Source organism: Passer montanus, unplaced genomic scaffold (assembly GCF_014805655.1).
Source record: "Passer montanus isolate IOZ18808 unplaced genomic scaffold, ASM1480565v1 scaffold21, whole genome shotgun sequence".
NCBI classification, from domain to species: Eukaryota; Metazoa; Chordata; class Aves; order Passeriformes; family Passeridae; genus Passer; species Passer montanus.
Genome location: NW_024366703.1, coordinates 6,499,037 through 6,523,847, shown reverse-complemented (window position 1 = coordinate 6,523,847; position 24,811 = coordinate 6,499,037). Strand labels below are relative to the sequence as shown.

At 40.8% G+C, this 24,811-nt stretch overlaps 1 protein-coding gene across 12 annotated transcripts in view; it reads left to right on the top strand.

Moving 5' to 3' along the window:
- The window catches only part of BTRC (beta-transducin repeat containing E3 ubiquitin protein ligase), a 119,989-nt gene that overhangs the window by 30,840 nt on the left and 64,338 nt on the right, over positions 1 to 24,811 (top strand). For 9 of the 12 annotated variants that reach the window (XM_039708799.1, XM_039708795.1, XM_039708797.1 and 6 more), the window contains one exon: positions 17,577 to 17,654. The exons of the other annotated variants lie outside the window; for them this stretch is intronic. In XM_039708799.1, coding sequence (XP_039564733.1) covers positions 17,577 to 17,654 — 78 coding nt within the window. The remainder of the gene's footprint in view (positions 1 to 17,576; positions 17,655 to 24,811) is intronic. 12 annotated transcript variants of the gene reach the window in all.

Genomic DNA, 24,811 nt, shown 5'->3' with positions numbered 1-24,811 from the left:
GTCAGAAATCTGCATTTTGTTTCACCTGAAGATCTTGGCCATGAAGAACTACACCTCAGGGTTTGTCAGGTGAAGGGGACGAGCTTCTGCTTGGTTTTGCAGAAGTGAGCATGTGTGTGAGACTTCCTCGGTCTGGTCTGACATCTCTGTCCTGGGGAGGAAGGTGTGAGTGTACTGTGCTAGGCAAATTGAAGCAAAAGAGTTTGAGGCTGTGCAATATGGATGTGACCTCTGTGGACTGAAATTATTTTTGCAGAAAGGCAAAAATGCAAAAGATGTTAAAGGTATGCAGTGATTGAAGTTTCTTGTCCCTGTGAGACAGGCATGAACTTATTCTTCAAATTATTTTTACATTATTTTTTCCTAATGTTTATATTTTTTGTGTTACAAAGCAGAATATTTGTCAAAGAAGCATTGTCAGTGTATTTGTAGAAACAGTTGTGTCTCTAAATTTCCTTCAGCCTGTTCATGCACTTTTGTGTTAGAAGTTGACGTTTTATTGCTGGAAATACAGTGTAAATGTGAGCAGTAGTACATCATTTCTGGTTATACAGGAGGTTAGAGCTAGAGTCTTGGGGTGGGCAAACTGCATGCTCAGAAATGTGTTTGTGAGAAATACATTTGAAGGAAATTGTTTGGCTTTGGAGTCAGTGTTTGCTGGTGTGCCTAGTTCTGTCTCTAATTGGGAAAGATATGGGGTGTCCAGTCATAGCCTCCATCAGCATGGAGACAGTAAGGCTGCTTTGTATTCACCCCTCTCGCTCTGCCAGTGGCTGTGTGAAGCCTGCCCGGGGGCTGTTTACAGTGCACCTCTGAAGCAGAATCCTAATTTTGGTGACTAATAGCCAGAGCATGTGGCTGCAGCACCCCCCTGGCTGGCAGCAGGCTCTGCCCTGCTTGTGAATGTAGTTAGGTGGCCCCCAACTGTTTACAAGACAGCAGAGGTGAGATCTTTGATTGACAAGTCAGAAATGCATTAGATCATTCCTCTGCCAGTCTCTGGTTCATGCTGTTAAAAATGTCAGCCTCTCCAAGTTTGAATGGCAGCCCGAGGGCCTCAGAAGCTTTTTGTTTTCTGAGATGGAAACACAAATTGGATGTGTGCCTGAGCGCTTCATCCTGGGCTGTAATTTCATCTTTTAGCTAAGAACCACAAGGTACATGAGCAAAGCACCCTGTAAACAATAATACTGGGGAAAAAAATAAACAAGGTCGTGTTTCTGGTACGTTGATCCACTGGTGTCCTGACCTCTATCACGTTGAACATCTCCACTCTGATTGCTGTTCCCTTTGGCATTACAATGAGAGGAGATAGACTGACACAGGAGGCAAAGATTTAAAGTTGCAGTGCTGTTGCACATTCCTTGTATTGGCTATGAAATATTGAACTGCCACAATGTGACACCTGGTTTTTTCAGCAAAGTTTCTTGTTGGAGGTGTTCAGCAGCAGTCTTTTCTGTTTTTTCTCTTTTACCACCTGGCAGGAGCAATTATAAAGGCATGAGAGATGATAAAAAAAGGAGCAGAAATGAAGCCAAATTGCATTTTTGTGTTTGACTCCAGCCCCATTTGTAGCTCAGACTTTTGGGAGCTTCACTGTAGGAAGACCATGATGGTTAGCCTGGCTCTAGATTTCTTTAAATAAAGTGCCCAGTGACTACAGAAGAGCTTTCTTAAACATATTCAGGATTTATCCCTCTTTATATCTGGTGATGTAGTCTGGCTGGTGGTGTAACCTGTGCAGAGGCTGGGTGATGCTGGGGAGCCCAGCAAGCTCAGGGAGTTGCCCAGGGTGTGCTGCAAGATCTTAGCTCTGGGGTAGTAGCAACAGCAAGAGATATTTTCCTCCTTTCAGATGGCAGAGAAATGAAGGGGACTAGTAAGAAATCTTTCTTTGTGGATCAGTGGGATGGGTTTAGTTGTTTTTTGTAGCACATCACTAATTTCTAATTACATTGAGTAATTACATTTAGTAACAGAAATTGTCATTTGTTCTGCACTCATATTGATCCTCAGAAGTTCCAGGTGCTTTTATTAGCTCTTTCATCTGAGTATCAAGAAGTGTGACAGTGTCTCTCACTGAGAAATACCACCTCAGTGTGTCCAGCACAATGATTAATTTAAACTGCATCGTAGCTCCAAGGCCTCCCCCTCCTTCAGCCTCGGTGGTGATGGTCTGGTTACTACTAATGCGCTTTTCCCGCTGAGGTGAGGGCAGGGTTTCTAGCACACCAGCACCAGTTTGACTGTTGGGTTTAAAAATGAAACCAAACTCATGCGAGTTTTCCTTCCTCCCTCGTTAGGAGTCAGGAAGGTGTGTAAAGCCGTAGTGACAAACGGCATATGCAGCGCCGCGTTGGAGGCATACAGGTATCTCTAAAGCTAGCTCCGGTTCCTCAGGATTGCGAACATCTGCTTGGAGGTATTGTGAAGCCGCACAATGCACTAATTGAATTACTCTTTTCTGGAGTTGCAGGCTGCGCTAATTGAATTAGAAGGCGGCGGCGCGGGCGCGGCGCGGGGCGGGCCCGGGCCATGGCGCGGGCTGTGCTGCGCTCCCCCGGCCGCGCCCGGAACTGCAGCCGCGGGCTCGCTGCTCCAGCAGCATTTCAGCCGCTTTCCGTGCTGCTCCAAAGCCCGCATCTTTGTCCCTTCCTGCGGAGAAAGGAGGCTCTGAGGGTACCCGCTCCGAGCCCCCCGCACCACTCATAGATGGTCCAGTGCGCTTAGATCCAGCCTTGTCCCTGTAAGTCGCCCCATTATCACTTTGGATTTGATGGCTCCACGGACTTCAGAGGGAGCCGGTGGCACAAGATCAAGCTGTACCTATTTGTGTGCATCTGGCAAAGAGATAACACCAATAATTTCAAATTAAAAATGCAAATACGGAATTTTACAACAAATTTGGAGAAGTCATAAAATACTTTCTTACTCGCATCAAAATTTAAGCAATGTTAGAATTCAGTCACTCTTAGGAAATGTGCAGGGATAGTTCTGAATAATTCTGTCTAAGGAGAAGAAAATGAAATATTTCTTCTTTGAAATAAGGTGAACACATGCAAAATTTCAGGGAATCAACCCAAACACTGTCAGTAGAAATGCACTTGCTAAATCTTAAAATTCATAGCTTGAAGAAGTACTTGGCTACACTGTGTCAGGTAGATTTCTTCTTATTTCCTCTGCTTTCTGTTGGCTATTACTTACGTAGCGTGTAAAAATACTCAGATATTCTCTTTCCTGTATTCTTTCCTCTATGGATAACCAGATGACTCACTTTTCCATAAAATCTCAGCTATTTTCACTCAGTTTTATATGTGTTTGGTAGGTCATTCCCATAAACATAAACCATATCAGAGACAAGATGGTATTTGTTTTGCTTTAATGGTTTCTTACGTTTTGTTAGATTTGAAATAAAAATAATTTGCTAGAATACTCTGCAAACTAAGTAAAATTAAACTCTCCTTGTGAAAATACACAACCAGTACTCTGTGATATGCATGATTCTTTTTTATGTTGTTTATGTACTTGCCCTGTGTCTGGTGATGTTAAACAGGGCTTCTAATTACCATTAAGAATTGGCAAAATTGCTGCTAAAGTTATTTAACAACCAGCTGCCCCCCAAAATGCAGGTTTTTTGTTAAATAGATTAAACAGGTTTTTGTTGCTTTTTGAGGAGAATTCCCAAAGAAGCTTATACTTCGCAAATTCTGGTTTTCAGATTTTATTTATGTTTATAGTTGTTTCTCTCTAGCATTTTATTTATATATTTCTGTATTTAAATATATGTGTATGTGTGTGTATAAGTATAAAAAAATATCAGGTTGTCAGTCTTCTTGGCTCCCTTTCTAAGTAGTCAGGTAGACTGCTTCTAGTAGCCATTGTGAATGAAATATCCAAGTAACTCATTGATCATACCCAAATATTTATTTAGGGCTCATGTCTAATTCTTAAGTGACTACCAATATAATTTTGTACCATTGTGGAATTTTCTAAATTGTCTGTATATAGCAAGATCAACCATCTTTTTGCCTACCTTCTACAAAAAATCCTTGTGATTTATTCTCTCAAAATATAACCATATATCCAGTGAACAAAGGAAGCAACTCTTCATTCAGCCAATAAAGCTGCATGCACTTCTACTCTTTCAGGAATATACCTTGCTCTTCTATCACATCTTCAGAGTAATAAACTGTGCAGCAACCCTTTGATGTAGGTAATAACATTTGACCTTGCATCACTTTCCCTAGTGCAAATGAAGACAAACTGAACATGTTGATGTTGTGGCGGTTGTTCATTAAAAAAACCCAAACACACACAAAATTGGTGTGTAGGATAACACACATATCCAGTTCCTTCTTTTGGTAAAAGTGAGAAGTGAAGATGGTCGTGGTGAGATTGTCACCTTTAAAATAATGTGAGAGAGAATTGGGTGCTGCCTTAAGAGGCTGTAAATGGGAAAGAATCTATTCCATCCAGTGTATAAAGTGCTTTTAAAATCAATCTATTTCTAGAAACTAAATTGTCCTGGGACCAGCTCTTGATATAAAAATTCATAGAAACCTGTTTTTCCGAGTGTGGTAACTTCTTGCCATAGTGCTGTAGTGTTAGAATTCACATTGGCCAGGTTGTTCTGTAAATTAAACAGTGACAGCTTCCCTCGGGGGAACAGCCAATGTATTTATGATGATGTGCTGATTACACAAAATACACTGCAAGCAGAAAACAGCTGCAGAGAACAAACCTCTTAAAAGAATACAATTACAAATAGCACCCTCAGTATTTCTAGTGGTGAAAGCAAAATACAGCATGCTAATGCAGGCTTCTAGTTTGCTTCCAAAGAAGAAAAGAGATCCACAAAGAGGAGGCTGAAGTATGGTTGGATGCACACACAATGCCAGTGTGGAGCGGCACAAAATCCCCTCCTGAAGGTGAAGGGCAAGAACACACCTCAGGCCTGCTTTTTAGCTGTCCTTGTTGCTTAAAATTCCTGTGACTGCAACTCCAACAGCACTGGCTGGTGAGGTGGTGGGGCTCTCTGGCTTGTTTGTGTTTTCACTGCTGTGGTTCATACCCTGTGTGCTGGTTAAGAGCTGAGATGTGATTAGATGATTAATTGATGCTACCAGTATGACCATTATGAAGCAGATCATGAGAGATACTGTAGGGGGAAAAAAAGGCCCTGGTTTAAAGCTGAGCTTTCTTTTGCTACTAATTATTGCTTTGAGGGAACTTTTGGAAATAAATTCTTTGTTGTTTACAGTAGCCTGTAGTGTTTGGTTTTTAAAAGGTTCCTGTTTTGTGTATGTAGGGCAAGGTCTTGTACAGTCCAGTTTAGGATAAGATGAAATTTGAAACATAATATTACTGAAAGATGGTGGAGATGGGACTATGATTATAAACTCAGGACACAAACAGACACATGAGGAGAAAAAGGTCTTCAGCTGGAAACGAAAAAAAAGGAGAAGTAACTGGAATTGCTTTGTGTAGTGTGTCTGTGTGCAAGAGCGTTGAGAGAAGGACCACTGTGGTGGGATTTTCTGTGAGGGCTTGTTGAAAACGAGGAGTACATGGCAGTGGCAGCTCCCACAACTGCTGATATCTCACTTCGGAGGGTTGCAAAAGCAAAAAACCTCCACAACTCCACAGCACATTCTTTTTTTGTCTGAGTTATCAGTCACACTTAAATTGTTAAAATGTAACATTCTACTTTTGGCTTTGCCATGTATGTATGTGGGACAGTGAAAATAGAGAGAATGCCCTTTCCATCCACTTTTTCAGTCACTGAGAGATAAGTATGATGCCTTTTAAAAGTCTGGAGTTACTGGTGTTTGGTGTCTTTGTTATGTTCTGGGACTGTATCAATAAAACATATTTCAGGCAAAAAAATTACCTGTTTAAAATGAAGAAATGTCCTTTCAACATGCAGATGTGATTTTAGAGCAGATGAGCTAAAAGGATTGCTACTCTAATTTGGAAGGACTTAATTCGCTAGCTTTGAAGAAGTACCAGGTTTTCCAGCTATGGATTGCTGGCTTGTACTAATAGACTGTTATTCATCTGTCTGTATTTTCTTTAAATCGTTTTTGAGCCTCTGTGTGTTGTCCTGCTCTGCTTACATGTATCCCATGTGGCAAGAGGGAGTTTTGTATAATCACCCTGCTTTAATCAATAGAATAATTGATAAACCAGATAAGATTTAAACTGATTACCTCCCCGAGTAGAACTCCCCGAGGGCCTTGGACTCTCTTAATTTTGACATGTATGTTGTGTACCCCGTGGATGAAGTGCAGTTTGAATTATCTGTTTTTATTTGCTTAATGATGGGGAGGGTGTTAAAGTCAAATGTTTAATTAACCCAGCAATGGGCTGCGCTGTCACTTACACACACATCCAGCTGATTGAGATATCTCACCGAGAATACTGAATAGGAATGATAATGTGGCACTGAGACGGAAGATTGCTTTTTCAATCCATTTGCTGGGTCACTGCTTTGAATGTCTTACTGGATGAAAGGCATTCAGCCTGGAAAAAAAAAATCAGCATTTAAGTACATTTTGTTTTTCTGGCCCCTTTCCACCAAGAAGTTAAATAAAACAGATATGCTGTAGGTTTAATAAGCCATTCATGTTGTAGCAAAAAAGCTGCAACTACGGGATCTCGAGTAGGCAGTGGTCTAGAGCTGTATCATTTCCTATAGGAACAAAGTGTTTGCCAGCCCCAAGGTATCTGAAGGTGAGAACCTATGTACGTCTTTATCTTTCTTTCTTTGGTTGCTTGGCTACTCACCCTGTTCAATGGTCTCCAAAGCATGTCCAACTCTTTTTTTCTTACCCAGCGCAATGAAATTTAAAATAATACTTTGTAACTCCTTTTCTAGTTAAAGAAAATGGTGTTGTAGAGTTGGAATTATTTTATAGTGGTAGAATCTAGTAGTGAGCTGTTAAATTAAAATGTTGCAGGAGGGGCTGTTGTGTTGCCACACTTAAATTTGCTCTAGCCAAGTCAGGAGAACCCAGGGGTTTATTTCTTGGGTAGCAGCTGTTCAAAGGCTGCAGTGATTGCTGGCCAAACATTATAATGTGCAGTGCCTAATCTGTAACTTTTGATTCTTTTATTAGAAAGTTTTGGGTTTTTTTGCTTAATGTGATTGAACAATCACACCTTTCTTTCATGTCTGCAGTGAGGTTTTTCAACAGCACTGTATGGACGTAAACACACTCTGTATTGGAAGCTAACTAAATTTGCCTCATAGTCCAGTGGTGTGATTGATGCTTCTTGTAATAAATATAGCTTTGGAAGCTGGAAAAAGCACTGAAGCCTGACTGTATGGACTAATTACTACTGTGAGGCACATTGGGGAGGTGGAGCTGTGTCATCCAAGCTGCTCCATGGTGACTCCATAGGTACTTTGATCCTGCTCCAGGTTGAGAACCAGGTAGTTTTGGCTGCAGGGTCACCTGGCTCACAGTGTCTAAGAGAAAGCTGAGTACCTCCACATTTGGTGGTGTAGACAGTGTGCTGTGAATTCCCATCAGTCTGACACTGCAGTGAGATCACTGAATAGCCATTTCTTAACAAGTGAGCTGCTTTAGGGGAGAAACTGTGCCTAAAAAGTTAACAAGTTTTGTTCCCCTATGCTGTCATTTTTACTTTGGACAGACAACTCGTGGTTCATACCTTTGTTTTATGTCTCGTTTTCGCCTTTCCTGCAATAAAAAATAGAAAGGAAAAAACAACACATAAAGCATATAACAGTACAGTGAGATGAAGATGGGGTGGTTGATTTAGGTGTTTGAGAGTGAGAATGACACACGCTCTGAGGAGGGGATATAATGACAACTGGAGGTATTTTGTCTGTTTGACAGGAAAGCTCAGAATGAGAGGTTTTGAAAAAGGAAATTATAATAATAAGTGTAGGTGATGACCAGGAATGAGAGGGGAAGGGGTTTTATAGTCAGTCCAGTGAGATGGCATTGGTTCTTCAAGAGAAATAGTTTTAAAAGTTATAAAATAGTGCTTGAGGAAGGATGATGCCTATATAACTTAGATCAAAGTTACAAGGTGCTCATATAGCTTGAGTTACAAGATATCAATATAACCTGATATATCTATATAACCTGATATCAATATAACCTAAATCTTGACTTTTTATATATCTGTATAACCTGCTACCTATATAATCTGAATCATATATTTTTATACCCATATAACCTGAATTATAACTTTTATACCTATATAACCTGATATAACTTTTGATACAATGTAATGGCTAGCATATGGTTAACTAGTTGCTTAATGCTGAATAGACAAAAAAGAAGATAAATACTTGCTGGGTGGATAGCTTTAGACAGGTAAGTGTAGTACTAATGAAAAATTGGCAAGTGCAAAGCCAGTTAGCTACAAAACAAAGAATTTAGGCCAGTTAGGACCAGACAGACCAGAAACACTGTAACTGTGCTTGCTCCAAAGACAAAGTTGAAAAGTTCAGATGTGAAGAAGACTTTGGAAGCCTTCATCAAAGGCCCCCGACCTCCCCGAGCTGGGGCGGCGCAAGCACAGTGCAGAACTGTCTAATAACCATGAGCTCGTAGGATGTAAGTTAGTTCTGGCACCTGTGTGATGGTGTTCTAGTGACACAGTGACACGAAGCAATAGTTACTGTGTAAGTACAGCACAGCAGTGCACAAAGGTGGGTGAGTTAGGTGGAGAAATCCCCCTCACCATCAACTGCAATAAACAAATACCTGCTCTGTAGACACGGGGCTGTGGGGGTTCACTTCCAGCCTATCTTTTGGGCATCAAGGACATGAAATCTGCAGCAAAACTAGACACTTTTACAACCAATTTCTGAGAGCAATTGCAGCTCCTATGCAGATGAAGCTGTAATAAATATTGTACAAAGAAAGTTAAGCTGTATCTAGAGAATTTTAATAAATAAAAAGTTTTTTAAAACTCTCCCTGGATCCGTTGGCTCTTGCTAACTCTTGTTAGTACTAGAAATACGTTTTTGACATGTATTTTGAATGTTGGCTTATATTCCAAGCCTGTAAAAGCTGGCTTTGTGCTGTCCCCCCCCCTCCACCCTACATGTAGGGGAAAGAAATCAAGAAAACATCTTATTCTAGCATAAAAAATCACTGATAAAAGCCTACAATTCATAAGCATGGGAGGGAAGAGTGCTGTGAATTGTGAATAAGAGTGTATAATTTCAAACTTTAGTACTTTTACACTCTGGGATGAGTGTTGAAAATGAATTTTTGTGGAAGGAATGTAGCAAAATGAAAGCAACAAAGAAGTGAGAGCCAGGCCTGGATTGATTCAGTTCTTTTCTGAAAGTCTTCTGTTGCATGCAAAATCCTTCTTCCTGAAGTATGTGTGGCACAATTCAGCAGTCTGGCAGAAAAATTTAACCCCAGCTGAAACTGTTATAAAGGAATTTTAACATGAATTTAAAAGATGGGAGAAATTACTGATGTTGCCCTGAAGAATACAAAGGGAAGAATATTGTTTTGTTCAATGTGAGGAGCTGATGTACAAGGGTAAATCAGTAGGAAGAGGCAAACCAAGGCACAGAGATAAGATTCAGAACAAGTCCTGACACCAGTCTTACATAGGTGATCTGCTTGAATATTTGAAAGTATACCCATATTATGTGTATTGTAAGGTTAATTGGATGTTTTCAGCCATGCTTTTTTGGGAATGTGTGCTTTCTGTTCCTTAAAAACATATAGATGGCTCTAAACTACATAAAATTTTGGAGTACAAGATGTACGCTATAAAATCATGCATAGAAAGTGCTAGCTATAAAAACATGTGTATACCTGTGAAGGTGCTGATCAATTTGTGCTATTTAGGAAAGAAAATTCCAAAACAGACCTGGCTGTGAAGAAATGCAAATAATAAAATTCAGCTAGAGGTCCTTGAGGCTTCTTTAAGCTCTAACCTTGTTATGAGGAATGGGGAAGTCAAACTGCCTAATGCAGATGTCTGTGAGTTACAAAAACAACCAGATGTCCTGATTAGCAGAAGCAAATGTTCTTCCCTTAATCCACGTGAAATTATATTCAAAGGCTCTCCGGATGTAATGTGTGTGTAAATAAGGGACCAACAAACATTGGAATAGAAAGAGCCATTGGCCAAGTAGCTTGCAAAGCTTGAAAGATTGAATATTAAAAACAAATTTGCCACTGCTGACTCTCTTAAATTCACAGAACAGAACTGTTAAGCAGGGCTGCTTCCTGGGAAACATGGAAAGCCTGTTCTCATTAGCTGTTCTCTCTTTCTCTCTCTGTCTCTCGCTCCCTCTCTCGCTTGAAAAAATATGGATGAAATGAAACTAGCTTTTTAAAATTCCCCTAAACGACTTGTTCCTAGCATCTGTATTTCAGGGGGTGGTGGTGGTGATTTTTTGTTAGCTGCAACTAGATTTTTGCTGTTTGAAATGCACCTGTTCATCAGATCTTTGATATTTGTGCTGGGTTTTGGTATTTTAATGTTAAACTGAATTTAGTGTTCTAGTGATACGGATTTCCCACACCATTAAATTACCCTTTATAGCCAACAAGTAATTACTAAGTTAAAGAATATCCTAAGAAGCTTTTCTGTATGCTATGACATTCTGTTATCAAGTCTCATTGCTTCGAAAATTTATACTTTTCCAATTATTGATTTGAATGAAAAATTAAGAAAACCATGAAGGATCCATTCTACTGATGTAAAAACCAGAATCTTGTCCTGGTTGTCGAAACTTTAGTTATCATCATCAATGTTAACATGGAGGCAGACCAAATTAGGACTCGTATGAACATGCATATATGTGTCTGGTCAGAGGTGTAGTGTTGTACTTCCCATTTTCACTGCTGTCAGAGCTTCAGTTTTAAGAATTTGCGTTATAGTAGGTACCTAAGCTGCTTGGGCATGAATTTCAACTTGCAGATGTTCCAGGTGGGGGTGAAGTCTTCATCACAGGGCATTTATAAGTGTGTTGGAGAAGAAAAAAGCTCCATGCTTCTGTGCAGCTAACAAGATAATAGAGATAATAAACAGAATAGACGTGTGCGTGCCAGTCTGTAGAGCAGACGCTGAACTGGAAGGCCTTTTTAGTTTGTTAGCTTTTTTTTTCCATTGTCAGTCAGTGCAAGGCAGGCTGCAGATTCTCTGCCCTCCTGTCATTCTAATGCTCAGCCAAAACCCCTTGCAAAAGTACCATTTAACTTTAAACTTGTAAGAGCTGGGAAACTTGTCTGTGCCTTCATTCCAGGCTGAAGTCACCCCCTTGTGCCTACACGTTGCAATTTATGGTGTTCTCTAAAAGGATCTAATCTCAGTGAATGTTCAGAGCAGCAAATGCCGAGGAGGAATGGGGTCTGATACTTATCTCTGCATTTTCATTGCTCTGGATCTCCCTGTGTGTTATAGCTGTCATTTTTGTTTTATCTACTGAGCAGCAGAGAATTGCCTTCAAACTTGCAGCTTTCATACTTGTTCTTCTCAAAGAGCATTGCAATCCTGAGGACTGGTTTTATATATTGTAGTGACTAGCCAAATAAGTGTGAATTTGAATGTTTTGGACCTCATGATAGGAGAAAAAAGGGAAGCTATCCTTACATGTTTTTAGTGTATCTTAGACACTTTTTTTTTTAACAGTAATACTGCTTCAGGCTGACACTGGCTATGCCAGGATTCATCCTAGCACTGTTTGAAATGGCTGAGATATTTATAAACTGACAGACAGCATTTATAAAATGAGGATGCTGACAGTCCCTTAACGATAACAATGGACTTGGACTCATCTATCACTTACAGAGGTTATTGGAAAGGGAACATAAGGCTTCTATGTGCCTCTGGTCTTAAACTGGCACTTATTTCCACACATAGCTCTCTCTTTTCAGTCCTCTCTGGCTGACATCAGCATTAGGCAATTACAGCTAATTTCTCCATACCTTTACTTGATGATGCTTTGTCCTGTTTCCTGCAAGACAACTAACTTTGCAGCATCTTGGAGCAACACCCTCATTCTCCCAATTTCCCCTCTCCTAAACGAGAGGAACATCCTGACTTCTGGCAGGCTGCTGGCTTGAATTGGGAGAGGAGAACACTGTTCTCTGATTGACAGACTTAACCCAGGGCTGGGCAGGGGTTAAACAGGCCTTCTGCCTCCTTTTACTTTCATGCAGCACCAGTCTGCAGACAGAATGCTGATGTACCTCTTTATTCAGTGGCTCCTCTTGACTGAGAGAGTACCCTTCTGTCCTTGGTGAGAAGGACCAAGTGCAGCACAGGGACACTTCCAGGAACATGAAAAAGGATGTCAGTTATTTTCAATTTCTGATAAAATGCTGTGTTCATTCAATGCACTTAGGAGCTTGAGGGTCAGGTCATATCAACAGTTTGCACTGGAAAAGGAAAAATGCACTATTTCACTGGTGTGTGCTAAAGCATCTATTTTAACGTGGCAGCAGAAATACTGAGACAGCTATGTCTGGCATCCAGTTTGCCCTTGGAACATTTACTCTACTCTAACTGTTTGCACACTGTGTTCCCACTGCATTATTTGCTTAGAGACCTAAAATACCCAAGTAGATTTCCTACATGCAGTTGGATGTGCTGATACCACTAAAAGCACACTCTGCACACCCAGGCTTCTGTTCGAACTGATGTATACGCACGCAATGGCTGGAGCGAGACTTGATTGGCTTGAGGGGGTCTATTTATCAGGGAACTCGATTAAAATACAGACTGCACATGACATCAAATTTGTAATCATTTTTCCACAGCAAGCAAGCAAGCATTTTCTGTATTGGATGCAGGTGTTTAAAGCAATAGTGTGTTTTAAGGGCCAGTGCAGCACAAATTCTGGCCTTTGGGATAAAGACAAGTGTTTTGCCTGCATAAACAATATATTATTTTTTTTCCCCTCCCCGAGGTCCACACACACCTAGTTTCCCTCAAGCTCATCATCTCTGTCAGGTTAATCAATAGGCACCGTATGGCAGAGGGTCAGTAATCAGTGTCATCGTGCCTTTAAATCGTGTTGAAAATTTGCTTAAAGCCTGGGCCAATTAACATCGAGATGATGAATGGATGGGTAGATGGGAAGAGCCTGGCGCTCAGGGGCTTTGTGAGAAGGAGATGCTCAGCTGTTGAGCAGCAGACACCAGCGAATAAAATCAGCCATTCATGTGAGCTCAGTCCACCCACTCTTAATGATAATGTCAATCTAGCAAAATATATACACATTGGAGTTGTCATGAGTTCATAAATCAAAGGAGTTTGTCAAAGGCATTCAGATTAACGAGGCAGCAGCAATAACAAGTCAAATTTGCATAGAGAATTGCCTGAATCTCAGTAAATTATGATCCTGTTTTTCATTTGATTATTTGCTAATGTCTCAAGAGGGAGAATGATTATATTAGCATGCAAAATCTACTCCAGAAGTAGAAATCCGAGGTATAGCAGACCAGCACACGATGACAATTAATCAGTTTCTGCATACTAGCATAAACACGCAAGGCCCAGAAATGAACTCCTTTTTTATTATTATTTCTCCTTGCTACTGATCCAAATGGTTCAGCTTGACAGAGACTTTATATTGCTTTAACAGTGTTCTGAATTGTGCCTGCAGGCAAGACATAGTTATGCAGCTATAACCAACCTATCCATCTGCCAACCAGATTGGAATTCTCCTATCCAAGGCTTCCATTAACCCCCACTGACAGCTCCAAACAGGATTAAGAATTTGAAAGCATAAAAAATAGTTGTGCTCTTCACATAGACACACACTTCTCCCCCACCCCCACCTCCACACACTTGGAAAAAAGGCTGTGTCTGTACTCTTTTATAATTAGTGCAGGGCAGAACAGCATCAAAGAAAGCCTCCCCCAGTTGGCAGGGGTTTGATTTCCACCATGAGTGAGGCGGTACTAAAGGTAGCTCTGCCCAATTGGTAGTCCCTGGGAGTGCATTTCTCCATGTATTATATCTCATTCCCAGCAGTGTTTTGCTGGGCTGTGTACACAAAATACTGCATGTCATCTCTTGTCAAATGCTTCAGTCTGGGGATTTCGTATGCATTGTAGCATGTTGTGTTTAGTGGTGGAGGAGGCTTCATGGGGAGAGTTAAATAGTAATAATTTTGTAGTGGTCTTTAAGACAACCTGCCATGGAGTTATATTCTGTTAATTACAGGCTGAAGTTTTAAATGCAAATCAGATTTAAAAGGATCTCATTACAGGCAGTAGCCATTTTAGGAAAAATGAGCTATGGAAGGCAGAGCCCCTTTGCAGGAATCTTCTGTTAGAGACAAATTTTCAAGGTTACAAGAGCTATGAGCTTGGGTTTCCTGACTTCTTTTCTCAGTACTTCCCCTGTCATTGTTTGACCTTGGGAAAAAAAAATAAATAAAAAAAAAATTATCTGTCTGTGGAAAGAGGGGGTGCTTTGGAGACTTCAGCATCTAATCTTGCCTGTATTTGTTCAAAAGAAGAGACCCTTGCATGCAAGCACAAACGCTTTTAGCTAGTCCAGCTTTAGTCAAGAAGGCTGCCTGTGGGAAGTAAAAATTTTCCCTGGTGGAAGGGAGTTTGTATTGCTTTTCAGCTTTTCTCCCTAGCAGATTCCATCGTTCCCCTGCTATGTATGAAGTACAGTTGCTGCAGATCTTTAATATTCCCAGTGAGTACACCCAACTTACCGTCTGGATACCAAATGCTTCTTTCCAGGTCCGTGCCCGGGACGTGCATTTCAGTAACCACGAGAGGGTGCTCACAGCGGTTCCTCCCTTTGTCTGCCTCTCCTGTGGCCGAGAGCATCGCTGGAGTCCTGCTGAGACAAACCTTATTCTGACCTCGCACATGTTTATCCCTCCTCCCACCTTGTTCAGCAAGGAGAAATATATAGATGTACCGTTTCAGTCGATTACGTTATGCTCTTCCCTTGGCCATGGCTAAGTGTTGCCCTGTCAAGTGAAATTCACTTCCATGCAGCTACAGTTAGTCCTGAAATACGCGGGGTCCTGTACCTGCACCTGGATTGATAGGTTTCCTTTTCCTGAGAAATGAGCGGGAGTTATAAACATCTGTGCTTTTTCTTAAGTGTAATGCTTTCCAGTCATTCTGTCTTCACCAAGCGTAACTTACTTGCCGACAAAAGTGCATGAGCAGCGCTCCTCTTTAATAGTCTGCTATCGGAGCTGCTGTGTTGGTGCTGTAGAATGGTGAGACGCCAAGCTGTGAACCACCATATGCACTTGGCAGTCTTTGTCTGGTCTTTGTTCAGCCAACCTCTTAGCCTTGCCACCTATAAAGATAATGAATGCAAAATGGTCCTCTGCTTGCTCTTAAAATCAGATGCTCAGCTTAAAGAAAAAGTAGATAACTTGATGCTTTGCAGTGACTAGAAATTTCAAAATAGGGGCTAACAGTTCACTGGCAGTTCCTGCTTTTTGATGTTTGTGTGAGGGAGGATCCTTAGTGGCTTTGAAAGGCGAGAAGAATGCAAGATTTCGCTGTCAAACAGAGATTATTTGGAAAGGGGAATCATTCTGACACCTACTGTAGGGAAGGGGGTGGGTGTTGAAAAGGAATCCAGAAGTACTAAACAACCCCTTTACCTTACAGCTGCTACAAAATGCATTTCCTTTAGTAACTCACCCCAGGTTCCTACAGTTTTCACTCTTGACCTTTTTTTTTCCCCCAAAGCACAAAAATTAAAATCCTGACTTGAATGAAGCACTTACTAAACTAGATTTCATGAGCAGAAAAGAGCAGCTTTAATGTCTGACCTTCCTTTTTGTATATATGCGATTCTAGCTTGTATGTTTTTATGATCACAATTCTTTCAAAGCAGGATTTAATGTAATAACTTGGTCCTGACTGTGACCTCATACAAAAACTTTTAAAAGCTGCCCTCTTACAGTGATTTATCAGGCCTGTTTAGGATTGATTTCCATTATAAAATCCTGGTTACAGCATTCCAAATGTCATGGTGCCTTATAGGTTCTATATCTTGTTTAAAAAAAAAAAAGAATTCAAAATCACTAGTTGGTCTGCAAGCCTTGATTTACTCCTGACCAGTTTATGACATCCCAAGTGGGGTTTTACTATTGTGCTCCTCTCCCTCCACCCATTCAGTGCCATTTCTCAGCAGCTTCTGTCCCTGCCCTGTGTCCTGGCTGTCCCTTTGCTCCCGTTGCCCAGAGCTCACGCAGCACTGCAGTGGGCACACGCTCCCTGCAGCTGCCACGCTGCTGCTGGCCCTGCGCTGCCACTGCTCGCCCAGCCTCGCTCCTGCTCTGCCAACAGATGCCACTTGTGTCTCCTGAGGTGTTAGGCTGGAAGCTGTCTCTGTGAGAAGCCAGGCAGAGCCATGCTCAGTGAAGGACAGGTTATTTGGGGGACAGGTACAGAATGCAAACTTCTGCTGTAATAGATGCAGTGCTGAGCTTGTCTGCAAGCAACTGGAAAGCCACCCTTTTCCTGGCAGAGCTCTCCCTAGGCAGTTTTTCTGTATCTCTTTAAAACCTGTTTAGTTGCTCACTACTGAATGTGTGGGAATGTGGCCTAAGGCTATGAATACTGTGGTGATCAAACTTATTTTAAATGTGTGTGTGGGATTCCCCCAAAGCTGGCTGTCATTTCTCCCCAGTGCAGTAGCTGAACCTGTGCAAAGGAACACTGTCTTCCTGAGTAGCTGACTTTGGCAGTGAGGTCAGGATTCTGCCCACTGTATCCAGCAGTTTTTAACCAAACATTTGCAAGAGACTATTCATGTCCTGATACAACAATAGTTTGTCTTTAAACCAAGTAATATTTGCTTTTAATCATGACAGTAGCATGACAAATTTTCCTGGTTGTATTTTTAACTCATGCTGGAAAAGCCCTTGCAATGCTTGTCTACATCCTCTTGTCTGACTGATCTTTTTTTTGGAGGTGGCAATTTACATTTTGGAGAATCAGTCTTTCTAGAAATGGTATATGTATGTGGAGTCAGGCAGCAGGAGAGAAAAACACAGCTGTATTATCATACACTACCTACACAATATTTGGGGGTGTTTTTGTAAGGATTCCTTGACAACCTCTTTTACAATAATTTAGCTCCACCATAATTTCTCTCTGATTTTAGGCAGCCAGGCAGACTTAGTGCAATTAGTAATTCTTGGGCAGATTAAAAACATAGGGACACAGAGAACAACAGTTATACCCCTTAACAGCCTCTTGTTTTCAACAGGTTCCACTTTTCTAAATGGTTATTCTGGGGTGTTCAGGAGCACCAGTGTTGCCATGCTGATTCAACCACCATTTCAGCTTTTGGAAGTGGCTGTTACTGGTAGTTTCAGAATAAATCCCTAAAGCACGGGCTTCTACAATAGATAGCTGCACAGTGTTCAATTGTTGTGTTGAGGAGGAAAAATTCTTTCTCTGTCATAACAAGCTGTTTGGCATAAAAGTACAAGTTAGGCTCCAGTATGTGTATATGTAAAATGCTACAGCCTGTGTAGGAAAAATATTCTGTTTCTTTTCTCCTCGCAGAGTAATATTAGGGATAAGAACTGAATTAAAGCTTACTTTCTTTCACAGAATTCCTCTGAGAGAGAAGACTGTAATAATGATGAGCCCCCTAGGAAGATCATTCCTGAGAAGAATTCACTTAGACAGGTATGTGATCAGTCTCTTTAAAAATGTGATAAAACTTTCTAGCCATTTGAATCCTTAAACGCTTCTGGAAGCTGAAGTCTGGCTTGTGCCCATGGAAATCTTTTATTTTCTTCTTTGAAGTGTGAGCGAGTCACACTGTACCCAGGAAAATCAGACACAGAGATTTAGCTTTCAGGGGAGTTTGATGGCTCTGAAGAAATATATGCTTCAGTATAGTTCAGTCAACTGTGACTTTAGTTTTACCTTTCTCCAGTTGATGTTCATCAAGGCCTCTTCAGCCTTTTCTTCTGTAATTGTTCCTGTCTTGTTTGTACTATATTTTGCCTCCCTTCAGATCAAGACTCTCAAAATGTTTACTACAATTAAACTTCTTATTGCCCTTGAAGGTAAATTTTCTTGGAAATGGTATCCAGTTTAATAACTTGAAAAATTACCTGTTCTTGTTTCTTTTACATTCATATAAATTACTAATGGGTGAAAAGGAGAAAGGATGGTTTACTAAAATAATATTTCTTTGTCCTTTATATATAGTAAAGCAAATTCCTTACCAATTCAAAATAATTCCTTTTTTTAATCCCCGTGGCCAACAAAGGGAGGCTGGCATGTGCTTTCTGGGAAATTTAAGTTGAGTTCAGTGATTTCTGATCCATTTTCACTTTGGTCTTTCTCCCCACTGCAACCTTCAGGCAGCAGAAGCAAAATTATGTCCATGCCTTAGCTGCCTGAGGTTGCTGCCTGGTGTATCAGAGTGAAACCATTGGTGAATGTGACTTAAGTGAATACCCCAGGCCATACATTGCAACAGCTGAGGAATTGTTGCATTTCCTTCTGCATCTCAGCCACAGGAGCAGCAGCCTCAGGCAGAGGAATAAGATGGCACAATCCTGCCCCACCAGCTATTTCCAGGAGAAGTTGTGGGTCAGATCCATAGTAAAGGAAGATGTATCTTTTTGATACAGTGCACTTGTGCTCAGAGTTGTTTGGTTTGTGTGATTGTTTTGTGGGGGTTTTTGTGTTTTAATAGGAGTGTTTGATTTTGTGGGAGGAGGTGTCATGTGAAGGACTGCATACATGTGACTAAGACAGGTCCATCTAGCAGATGTAGTCCATATAAGTCTTTTAGACATGAGGCAATATGCTGGCATAATGGCTGAGGTCCCATTTATAGCTGAGAAGGATTACCTTGCAGAATTGATTAAATATGTTAGATGAAACTTAAACTGTTTCTGGCATTCAACAACAAACAAGAGCTGGAGGAAGAAGGCAAACCTACTAGGTCCCTATTGTGTATCCCCAGGATAGGAAACAAGGCCCCCAGAAAATCAGGAGGGTTTCCCCCCAGAAAATCAGGGGGATTTTATCTTAGAATTATGTTATCCATGGCAAGCCATCAGGTTCAGCAAGAAGAGGTATATGACTCTTCATCAAAAGAAGATTCATAGTAAGAAATATTAATTAAAAAGGATCATGAGTTCTTCTCATTGCACTGAATCCTTCCTTGTAATTATTGACTGAGGAAACAGATATTTGCAAACTGTATTATACGATGAGGAAGGTACAGTTTCTTGAATTGGGTTGCCATTTTGTTATATTTCAATCTACAGAAGTATTCTTAGTGTCACAGGAAAGCTGTCTTTTCCCTCAGGCCCACAATTCATCATAATCAAGTAGATACCAGGAATACAACTACACAACCACTTGTAGTGTCCCAAGATTTCAGATTGGAAAGAATTCAATGGACATTGTTTACACTGAAGATGGTTAGCTGTGTTGCACAATATTGTTGAGACATTGTCAGTCTCCATCTTTGTGTCCAGTCATTACAGTGAGAGATGCAGGACAAAATTCTTGGGTCTTCTATTGCTATCTGGGGCCTTTGTGTTGAGGACAGTCTTTGTAAATAAATTCAAGATGTAGTCTTAGTCTTAAAGCAAGCACCCTCTTGTCTAGATCATAGGAGGTGGTTGTCCATGATTTTTTACCTGTTACAGAGAGAATTCTGGTTCTTTATATAGACAGAAATAAAGCTGTCTGAGCATTTTGAAAGCTCAGATTGTTCCTTCTCTCTATTAGCAATAGACAGAAGCAGTGGGGAGTTTTCTGGGGCTCTCATTCCAGAAGTTAGACACATTTAGCCATCTGCCTAAATACAAACAGTCAATGAGTAATGCTTACTGTAAAGATCTGGATCTCCTATAGGAAGGTATGCAGAGTGACTCCTTTGTCTTACATATATCCATGCTTTGTAGAGCCAAAATAATGTGACCTGCAAATGCTGTAAAAGCAATAATACACAAAAAATGCCTTCCATTTACTCTAAAGATGCTAACTTGGTAAATATTGTGTGAACACTTTTGTATTTTTTGTTCCTCCCCTAAGACTCCCGTAATATTTCATTATTGGGGAACATGGACCTACATGCACAGAGAAATCGAGTGCATGGGGGTAGAAGAGAAGTCTGTTTATTTCAATGATCTTCCCAGTGATCTTCCCCCATATCCTCATATTTAGTACTTTTTGATTAGTCTTAGAAAATTAATGAGATGCATCAGACCACTTTAGGGTAAGTACTATGTCTTGGCATGTTCAGCTGCTAACAAGTTCAAGTAAAGGTGCGGTTCCTTTTCTTGCCTTGTTTGCAGTGCTGTTATTGAGCCTTAGCTATAAGGTTTTCTCAGGTGGGTTTGTGGTCAGACATACCAGAAGGTGGAGGTGTAATGCTTACTTACACATCTGAAGTTGTGTGCAGGAGCTGAAGACACCCATTGCTCAGTGCTGTGGAACTCTTTAGTATGAGAAATATCATTTTGCTGGTCTATGGAGAAGGGTGTCTTCAGAAGTCTCAACAAGTGGGGCTGTATCCTTGAATTGCTGGAAGTGGAGGGCACGGTTACTGTTGGGTGCATGTGAGGGTAGCAAGGGAGAAAAGACGTGGAGATTAGCGCTGGGAAACACAAGAAGGCAATGAACTTGACACTGCTGGAACAGTGAAAAGATCTAAGCTATGACAGACTTTGGAATATGGATGCAGACGTTCAGTTTTCGTTGAGTGCTTGATCTGACAAAATTAAATTTTGAAGGGATAAACTGAAAATCATAGTATGAAAACAGACCGGAAAAAAACAATGACAAGTGGCAAAAGTTTTTGGCAACTTTATTTAAGCTAACAAACGAATTTTCACACTGCAAAGTTATAAATTAATTTTAATAGGCTGATCCAGATGGTCCATTTGGAAAATGGATAGCTTGATCTGTTGAAAATTAAACTAAATTTATCTCTATCATACTTCAAACTGAAGTAAGCGTGAGAAGAGTGCCCATTAAGTCCAGCTCATACAGATGGACCGGCAGGTCACACATGGGACTAATCTGATTCATTTTAAAAATAAATGCATGAGTTATTGAATCAGGTTCCTGTTTCAAGCCCTGCATGTGAGCGTGTGTGTGTGCTGCCCTTTCAAAGGGACTCGCAAATGCTTCAGTGCATTTTTAACCTGTGTGTTTCCATTTTAATTCAACTTCCTTGCCAAAAAACATAATTAGTTTTCAGTGCCTATCATTTAGTGTTAGACCCAAACACTAGATTGATTAGGTCAGCCATTTGTTATTTTAAGGGCTATGTCTCCATCCTTCATTTATGAAGAACATGAGCTCAATAGTCTTGGGGAGAGAGCCGGCCTTTAGAAACTGGGAAGGGGAAACTCTCTGGGGGCCCCTCCAGCCTTTTAGCTTCTGGGTGTTTTTAACAGAGCCATGAATGCAGATTTGTAAATTTATTGCAGTGCCATCTGTTTTTTTTGCAGGAACCGTATTATTGTTGGCTCGTATCTGTCTATTGTGGTGGTCACTCCCCGGGAGCTTGCCCTCATAGTCCTGAGGAAAGTGATGAATAGTGGGGGTCAACACGAATAGGTCACAGGGCAGCTGTCCAGGGCTGCCCTGAACTTGATTACCCTACTGGTTTTTAAAGAAGACGGGCACAATGCTGGTTGTTTAAAACCCTCCCTCCCTTCTCTTCACTGCAGCAATAATGAAGTGCCTTTTGCTGCTGTGGTTCATCTGTGGGCGAAGGTGCCTTGTGGGGAAAAGCTGGCAGCAGCAAGGCTGCCACAGTGTACCTCCTGCAAACCTCACATTGGACTCTGCTGTCTTTCTGCAAGCTTCCAGATGGAAGTCCGGGGGAAAAAATCCCTGTCTGTTACCCCATTCAGACAAGCCCCTTAGCATTTTCAAGAATTCTCCCTCTTATGGTTTTGGCATAGAATATTACTTCAATTCACTCTTACAGACTTGAGATAATTTTCTAAAATTACACATAGCACCTAAAACATGCTCTGGGCACTATTTCAAAGTTAAAATAGGCACAGTCTGATCTTAAGAGTTTAAAGCCAGTACTCAAGAAAACTGTGAGAAGCAGAAAGTGGCCGAAGAAGGTAGAGCAAAGGAAAAACAATAAGTAGCAATTGTTAGTGGTTTACTTTCAGTTGGCAGCCTCATCCCACTGCTTAGGGCTCCTCTCCATGTGTATTTCTCCGCTGCAAAAGTGTTTCTACCACACAAGATTGAAGCCCTCTTCTTGAATGATGAGGAAAGTTGCATGGTGTGGAGGAAGAGAGGGTCCTTCATCTCCCTCCATCTCTTTGGGGAAGACACTGCACTTCAGATTTGCCTTCTGTTGGAGAGCTGTCTGAGGCAGGGCAGTCCTAGTCTATAAAGTTATCCTGGTTACCTCATCTTTTACACAACACTTGGTAATAAGGAGTTGCTCATTGAAAAGCCCCCTGAAATTGCTGGAGGTACGCCCTTACCCTTACTTGTAAGATTGTTCTTTCTTTTTAAGTTTTTATTTTCCTCATTATTCTCAAACAACAAGAAAAAAAAATAATTTCTACTCCTTTGTGACACTTGGTGCATGTTAAAAAGCTAGCCAAAGCGGGTGTGCTGGAGTCTAAGTTACAATGGGAATGCTGCCTTGTGGCGGAAAGGCCACTGGGCTCTTTCAGCATTAGTGCTAATAGGAATCTGTCACCCCGCCGCATTGCTGCATTCCTCTGTAATTGAGTAAATTGCAAGTGTTGTCTGCTCCCCCCTGCCCTTTGTGTCCATGTCCACTTACCATCCGAAGAACGTGGGCAGTGATAAATAAAGCGCTGAACAGGGCTCCCAGCTCTTTGAAAGCAGCATGTTGCCAACCCCCTAGTTATATTTCTTTAAGTGTTTATGTTTTTCTGTATTCTTTCTCTTGTGTGGCTGGAACCCTGGGGATCCGAAGCCATGAGAGAGGCCAAGAAGCTAACAAAAGTAGCTGTCCCCTTGTTAGCTTGTTCCTTTCTTCTTTAAAAAACAAGATGAAAACCATCTGGCTCAGGGCATTACATTTTCCTCCCCCATGCACCTCTATAGATTAAGAGTTTCACCTGCAGTGAGGGTTTACATTGATTAGGGAGGGAGCAGTAATTCAAGCCTCCATCCACTTCAGTGGTACTTTGCAGTCTTTAAAGGTGCTGACCCATTGAGTTAAACTGTCAAGGGAGGATAAAAAAGGATCTTCATCCCAGGAGGTAACAGCTGCCAGGTTTTCAACACCTTGCACGCTGCTGGAAAAATGTCACAAATTGTCAATGGAAAGAAAAATCACTTGGCTGCCATCTTCCCTTAATGATACGCCTTATAAAATGAAAGATTTAAGGGTTTAAAAATCAGCAAGTCGCTGTTAGGGGGAAAAAAAAATCCTGGGGCGTTTTGAACAATGGGCCCAACAAGATGTATCTTGAAAGACTGCGAATAATGTGTCCAAGTTAGAACAGCCGGGTCTGATTGGGATGACCATGGTTATATCTGCACAGTGGGACAAGAGGGAAGTGAAAGCAGCAGCACAGAAGTCTAACATTACCATGCCTGTATTAAAAAAAAAAAATAGGAAAAGTAGTCTGATTCATAAGCCAGTGAACTGCAAGAAGACATACTGTATTTCTGCTCTTCTGAGGACAATTTGTTTTCAAGCAGCTACCAGATGGCTAAATACCACATTTTCTTTTTCTTTTTTTCCCCCTTCTTTTCTTTAACAAGAGATCTAGTTTGCCTTGCTCTTTGTTTTTGTTTGTTGTAATGCTTTTACGTAGCTGAACAACCCTGTGGTGTTGGGCATTGTGGCACACTCCTTTTTGTGTTTCTCCCCCTTGTGCATTGATGGATGAGTTTAAAAAAATCTTCAGCTTTAATGTAATTTCAGGTAACAAGCACATTGGACTAAAGCTTTTTGTTTGCATTGTCTTGAGGTTTTATGTTTTAGGGGCCTTTTTTTCCTATGTTTGTTCTAGGTAAGTCATTTTAATTGTACTGGGTAATTAGAAGGTACACACAGCCAAGGGAGCTTTGTTATGGTAATTGCTCAAGAAAACCCACTCCCCAACTGCCATTGCCGTGTGTTAAGACACGTCTTCCCTCTAGTGGCAATATTAAGGACTCTGGCTTTCAGAGTCAGCAAGGTGTAATTGCAATATGACAAACTGTGCTTTAGGGAAAATCCTGTAAATGATCTAGTTTTTTGGTGGCTAGTCTTTATTTTGTCTTGTGACTTTCTGCGGAGAGTATCCTTCCCAAGGCTGGGCTAGGGATAACAAAAATTTCGTGTTAAGAAAATAGTCGAGGCGGATCCTGGGTAATGTCTTACAGCTTGACTTAATTCTAGTGTTCTTTTTAATTACCTGTTTATAAAAACGTTTTTAAATTTGTTAAGATTACTTAATTCTTTCAGAAGAAGCACCTCATTTGAAATAAATAAATAAATTGCATTTATTTTAAATAGTCCATGTGAAAGACCTTTAAAAGGTAATTAATACAGGTCTCCTAAGACTCCAAATAAGATGAAAGCGATCTTTCCAAATCTGCTGGAGTGATTTGTTTATATAACTTCCCACTTCTGCTGAATTCTTCAGAGTCTAATAACTTTTTTTCTAACCGTTTGGCAATTTGTGCTTAGCTACAAAAGCCCTTGTTCAAAAAGAACAGTTTAATAATCTTTTCCCTGAAAATTACTTGAAGGGAGGGTATGGGTTTTGTCTTTTTGCTGCGTTTTTATTAGTGTTATCTTTCTCTGATAAATCATGTAATTACTAACTATTGGGGGGGAAATCTTATTGAACTCCTGGGTTGCA